Source organism: Microtus ochrogaster, chromosome 5 (assembly GCF_000317375.1).
Source record: "Microtus ochrogaster isolate Prairie Vole_2 chromosome 5, MicOch1.0, whole genome shotgun sequence".
Taxonomy (NCBI): Eukaryota; Metazoa; Chordata; class Mammalia; order Rodentia; family Cricetidae; genus Microtus; species Microtus ochrogaster.
The window spans coordinates 16,676,818-16,682,946 of record NC_022012.1 but is presented as its reverse complement, the minus strand read 5'-3'; the positions used below and the strand labels follow the sequence as shown (position 1 = coordinate 16,682,946).

The 6,129-nt window shown below is 49.4% G+C and overlaps 1 protein-coding gene across 1 annotated transcript in view; it reads left to right on the top strand.

The window, feature by feature from the left end:
- Positions 1 to 3,329: 3,329 nt before the first annotated feature.
- Rp9 (RP9, pre-mRNA splicing factor) overlaps positions 3,330 to 6,129 on the top strand; it is a 32,974-nt gene continuing 30,174 nt past the window's right edge. The window contains exon 1 of the mRNA XM_005346953.3: positions 3,330 to 3,621. Within this exon, the coding sequence (XP_005347010.1) occupies positions 3,494 to 3,621 (128 nt within the window). The 5' untranslated portion in view covers positions 3,330 to 3,493. The remainder of the gene's footprint in view (positions 3,622 to 6,129) is intronic.

Genomic DNA, 6,129 nt, shown 5'->3' with positions numbered 1-6,129 from the left:
TCATCCCTCTACCCCCCATCCTCATCCTTACTAGGTCAGTTGGATAACATCATCCCTCTACTAGGTCAGTTGGACAACCTCATCCCTCTACTAGGTCAGCAGGACAACCTCATCCCTCTACCCTCCATCTTCATCCTTACTAGGTCAGCTGGGCAACCTCATCTCTCTACCCTCCATCCTCATCCTTACTAGGTCAGTTGGATAACATCATCCCTCTACTAGGCCAGCAGGACAACTTCATCCCTCTACGCTCCATCTTAAGACCCTTGTTCCTTGGGCTGTAGGCCCACACTGGCTCTTCTCTTTTCTTGTATACTTTTCTTTTCTCTTCTTTTTTGGTTTTTCGAGACAGGGTTTCTCTGTGGCTTTGGAGCCTGTCCTGGAACTAGCTCTGTAGACCAGACTGGTCTCGAACTCATAGAGATTCGCCTGCTTCTGCCTCCCGAGTGCTGGGATTAAAGGCGTGCGCCACCATCGCCTGGCTTCTTGTATACTTTTCAAAGTAGCATTCCTCCCCTGAGACTATCTCTTCCAGTCTCTGTGCTAGTTGTTCCTATGGGTTTCTATGTGCCCTGTGGTCCTCTGGTAATACATCTCTTCCTCTGAGAAAACTTTCTAGACCATCTCTTCCTGGACTGATAATTGAAGCATTAATATCTTCATAATTTTGGGTTCACCCGTTTTGTTGCTGTTTTGAGATAGGGTCTTTCTATGCATCCAGGCTGGCTATAAACTCTGTGTAGCCCAGACTAATCTTAAATTTGCAAGCTTTCAGCCTCAGCCTCCAAAGTGTTGGGATTATTATTTACTGCCGTGACCAGTTCAATATATTTTTATAATACAGATTTCATGCAGGCAAAATCATGATTGTCCTGTCTCCATATAAAACTGTCATTCATACACATAAAATCTCCCTAACTTTCAGCTGAGGGAGTAAATGAGATAGTCGGCTGTCTCTCTGCCAACAAGCTCTGTCTTTGCAGTTCCTCTCCGGGGCTGCACTCCTGATACTGGAGCTGAGTGTAAGTATCTCCCTCTAACCCAGCAGAGGAGACCTGTTCCCACCCTGGAAAGAGCATCAAGTTAGCCAATGTGTGAGCATTTTTTTGAGGCTAAAGCAATTACATCAGGTACAGTTTCAGAATTCAGGCTCGAATCACAGCTAGTATCTTTGCATTCCAGCTCTTTGGGTTATGACTGCTGCATCCTTGAGCCATGTCATGAAACATGTAGGCCCCTCCTTGTTTGTTAAAAAACAGCTTCTCGGCAGAAATGACTACCTCATAAAAACACGCCTCTTACTTCTTCATCTCTCTCCAGAGGACTACAAGAAGAAAAAGCTCGTGCAGAGCATCAATCCCTGGTTCACGATGCTCTTTCACCACGTGCCTTTGTGCTGTGGGGCCTGCCCACTGTTGCGCTGAGGAGTCTGCCCATGTTCTCACACACACTAAAGCATGCACTGTGAAACAACCATTGCTGGAAGGCAGGGACTCCTCACTTGGATCTGCTGATGCCTGATGGGTAATTAAAAGGAGACTAGAGTTTGGATTGAGGTAATCCACTGCATCACGATTTGACCAAGACTTTGATTATTCGTAACTGACCCCTACCAATTCCATCTAAAGTTCACACACACACACTTAACTACCTGCCTGCCTCCACTGAGTACCAAAATGTCACACTAAAGTCCTTTCTTGCCTTTTCACTATTATTCCATTTTATTCTCCTTGGGTAAGTGTACAGGCTGTAAGTGTCACAGCCCAGATGGAAAGGGGTCTTGGCAGTCGGGAGCCAAGGAATACTAGGTGCACAGCTCAGGCGGAAGAGTGCTCTGGCAGTAGGGAGTCAGGGAATAGCACAGGTCTCAGTAAGCGTAGCAGTTTACAGCCCTGCTTTAGGGAAAGGGTTCCCCAGTGTAACAGCTCTGCTCTGGCAGGAGAGAGCTTCCCCCGCGAACTTGTTACAATTCGGCTCCAGTGTCACAACTCTGCTCTGCTAGGGAAGGTTTCCCCAGCTAAAGTGTTACAGCTCTGCTCGGAGCCGCTGTGCTCCTCCGTCTCTGGCTTCCCCTCTGAAGTTGTAACAACTCAGTGCTGCTAGGGGAAGGCTTGTCTTGAAAGTGCTACAGCCCTGCTCTGATCTGCTCCAGGGAGAGAAGGTCTTCGCCCAGACTTCATTCAAGAGATTTATTGGGAGGGAAGAATGCCGGAGAATGGCTGCCTCTGCCAGGGTGGAAGAACAGCCGCACACTGAGCAAGCACAGGGAACATATAGGGTTTCTTACGGTTGGCGTCCCCCCCCCCCCCCGGGAGATTTTCAGGGCGGGAATTGGTCAGATTTCAGTGCCTTGAGCTCCGATTGGCTAGATCTCTGCTCAGGGATTGGTTGGCTTTCCCTGCACAAGTATTGGTTGGTTTTTAGCTTAGTTAATCAGGGGCAGATTTGGCTCTGGTTTCAAGGCCAAACTGTGTTTCTTTCACTGGCCCTTTTAACCTCTTTGGCTCTAGTTTTGGGGTCAGGGCATATTTCTTTCACTGACTCTGATTGTAGGGCCAAAGTGTGTTTCTTTTGTTCTAGATCAGGGCTAAAGTATTTTTTTCCCCACTGGCTCAGGTCTCTGAACCAGGGTGTGTTTCGCTCACTGGCTCTGATTTCAGGGCCAGGGTGGGTTTTTTTGGTTGACCGCTTTACCCCACACAGACCTAACTTGGAATACTCAAAGTGGGGCTTCTGGTCTGAGACTTCATAACAAACTCTATGTATATATTGGTCGTTGTTTTTTCTATGGATCATATACTCCGGAAAACTGGAGATTTTGTACGGAAAGTTGTTTTATTCTCCAAATAAATCCACAGGTAAAAAGTACAGGACAAGGATCCAAAGAGCAGCCGAAAGGCTTTAGTTTAGGAATGCATACTCTCTTGCAGGGGACCAGAGTTCCGTTCCCAGCATTCACAGGGTGGATCACATAGTCTGTAGTTCCAATTCTAGGAGAGCCCTCGCCCTCTTCTGGACTCTGTACAACCACCGTACCCCATACTCGCACCACCACCCAAAAGATACATGGAAGTAAAAATCTTTTCCCTTTCTCCTTTGAGACAAGGTCTCACAGGATAGCCGGGGCTGGCCTGGAATTCGTTTTTTGTAGACTAGGCTGGCTTCGAACTCACAGGTCCTTCTGCCTCGCCCAACCACAAATAAATAATTAAAGCCTTAACAGTATATCTATTTAAAAAAAAAAAAAAAGGCAACAAGACTCAGAAGTGGGTGTGGCCTTCAGGCGACTTAGCGCTCCCGGAAGCCCTCAGGCCCCGCCCCGGCCCCGCCCCGCTTCAGTTCCCGCAGGCCTCGGGGGCCGCCGGGGCCTGGCTGCGGGTTCCCTGGCTGGAGGTCTGGCTCTGTGGCGCGGGCCGGTGGGACGTTGGCGGGAGTGCCCTGCGGGGAGGAGGAAGCGTCCGACCGTCTCCTCCCAAGCCCGCCTCGGGTCACGATGTCGTCCGGAGCCGGTTCTCGGCGGCCGCGGGAGCCCGCTGAGCAGGAGCTGCAGCGGCGGCGGGAGCAGAAACGGCGGCGGCACGACGCGCAGCAGCTGCAGCAGCTCAAGCACCTGGAGTCCTTGTGAGTCGGCGGGGCCGGGGACGCGGGGCGCGATCGGGGGCCGAGGGGCACGGCCTCGCCTGCACCGGCCGCAGCCGACGGGCTCCCGACTCCCTACGCGGGAGGAAGGCCGGCTAGTGTCCCCGCCACAGCGACAGTGGCGGTGGCAGTCGCCGCGTCCGGAGGCCGGGTTCTGAGCCCCGCGGCCCCTGGGTGCCGTGCGACGCAGACCTCCGGTCCTCTGCCACCGACGGGACGGGCGGGAAGCCCAGGGTGGAAACTGCGGGAGACACGCGGGAAGGCGGCTGGTTCCCGCAGCGGGGCCGAGGGTGGAGCCCGAGGACCAGCCGCCCTGGTGGGTGGCGTCGTGCGTAGGTGAGGGAAAGTGGCCTGCCTGGCTCTGCGGGCAAAACCAAGATAAAAGTCAGAAGCAGGCAGCAGAGGTTTAGGGCCACTGAGCGTGGTAGACACGGTTTAAGGGAGCGTGAGGACAGGAAATTGGAGAGCAGAGGTTTACTTGTTATGCAGACAGCGCTCTCTCTCTCTCTCTCTCTCTCTCTCTCTCTCTCTCTCTCTCTCTCTCTCTCTCTCTCTCTCTCTCTCTCTCTCTCTCTCTGTGTGTGTGTGTGTGCGTGTGTGTGTGGTGTTGGTTCCGGTTTCCTCAGGTTCTATATCCATCTTGTTTTCAGACTTGATTTTTTTTTTATTATTATTTTTGCTTACACATCACTGGCACATTGTTTGTGTTGGTGTTTTTGTTTTGTTGAGCTTTTTCTTATATATTTCCCCACTACCCTGTGTATCTTGTTAGTTTCTTTTTAACACAGGATCTCACTAGGTTACACTGTGACTTGTCATCCTCCTGCCTTAGACTAGGACAGGGCTTCTTAAAATTTTTCACATGTGACCCCTTTCAGTTCACCTAAGAAATTTTTACACTACCGCAGGTGTCTGGGTGTATAAATTAGGCCTACACACCGAACATTTGCTGATAAAAGAGTTATAAGGAAATTTATTTAAAAACAGTTCTTTCTTCTTCTTCTTCTTTTTTTTTTTTTTTTTTTTTTTGAATTTTCGAGACAGGGTTTCTCCGTAGCTTTTGGTTCCTGTCCTGGAACTAGCTCTTGTAGACCAGGCTGGCCTTGAACTCACAGAGCTCCGCCTGCCTCTGCCTCCCGAGTGCTGGGATTAAAGGCGTGCGCCACCACCGCCCAGCTAAAACAGTTCTTTCTTATACATATAATTTTAACATTTATTAAAGACAAAAGCAAGTTTGCGTACTAATAAGATAGATGTACTTGTTTGTTTTTCTACAAGCAATCCAATCATGGCTGAACATTTGAATGCTGAAGAAGGTGGAGCATCTTCAGCAATTTTCAGAGTTGCTTTATATTTTGATTTTGTAAGTGTTAGAGCTTTTGACACCACTGTCACTGTGCACAGGCACAAAGTACATAGTGTAATAACAGAAGTCTGTTTAAAGCCATTTCAGAAACTGTTGAGAATTCTGCCCTGTATACTTGCCTTATGTGTGTGCCTGGTGCCAGAGGAAGAACCAGGTGGGTGCTGGGAACTGAACCTGCCTTCTGCAAGAGCAGTAAGTGCTCTTAACCACGGAGCCATCTCTCCAGTGCCACTGAACAATTTTTTATGAAACTCAGCAACTTCAGCAGCAATTTTTAAAATCAAGTATTCTGGGCCAGCAAGACGCCTCAAGCAGGTGGAAAAGCCCTGCTGCCAAGCCTAATGACCAGGATCCACATGATAGAAGGCAAGAGCTGACTACTGCAAGTTGACCTCTAACCTCTGCACACATGCTGTGGCACATAAATATGAGCACACTAAATAAATAAGCACATAAAAATGTAATAAGTTATTCTGACACAGTACTGCACGGAGATAATACTAAATGCACAACCGAGCGATGGTAATAGGAAGATACTGAAAGCCTTTGTATGATTAAACCATTGCTGGTATTAGAACCTTCTTCAGGATTACAACATTTACCAGGGATCAGTGGAGACGTCCAGCCTTGTAGACTGAACAAATGCCGGGCCTTGGACTAGGCTTTCCGGTTTGCCAGCACTGCAGTTACTGAAGCCTCTCCGAGAAGCACAGAGAACACCAGCAGCCATGGTGTGAACTATTTGAAGAACTTAGTGATAAAAGCACATTTGATGATCCTGATTCACCTGTGGTGACTCTGTTCCTAAAACTTCCAACACTAGTGGGAAAATACGGAGAGCGACAGTGCTAGTGGTTGCTCTAGTGGCAATGGTGTCACGGTGGACAGAGTGACAAAGGAAAAGTCTGAACCCAGCGATGTAATTGAGCGGCTCCAGATGCGCATGAAGTCAGATGGTTTCTAAGTGTGCACTGGGAGAGAATCTTCTCTCCAGCAGCCGTAGAGCTCAGGTTGCAGGAGATCAAGCCAAAGCACTGTTGCGGGAGGTCCTTCCGCTCCTCCAGCCTATAGCCGCTGAGATACCCGCCCATTGGGGCGTGGTCTCTCTCCCTTTAAAAAAGCGG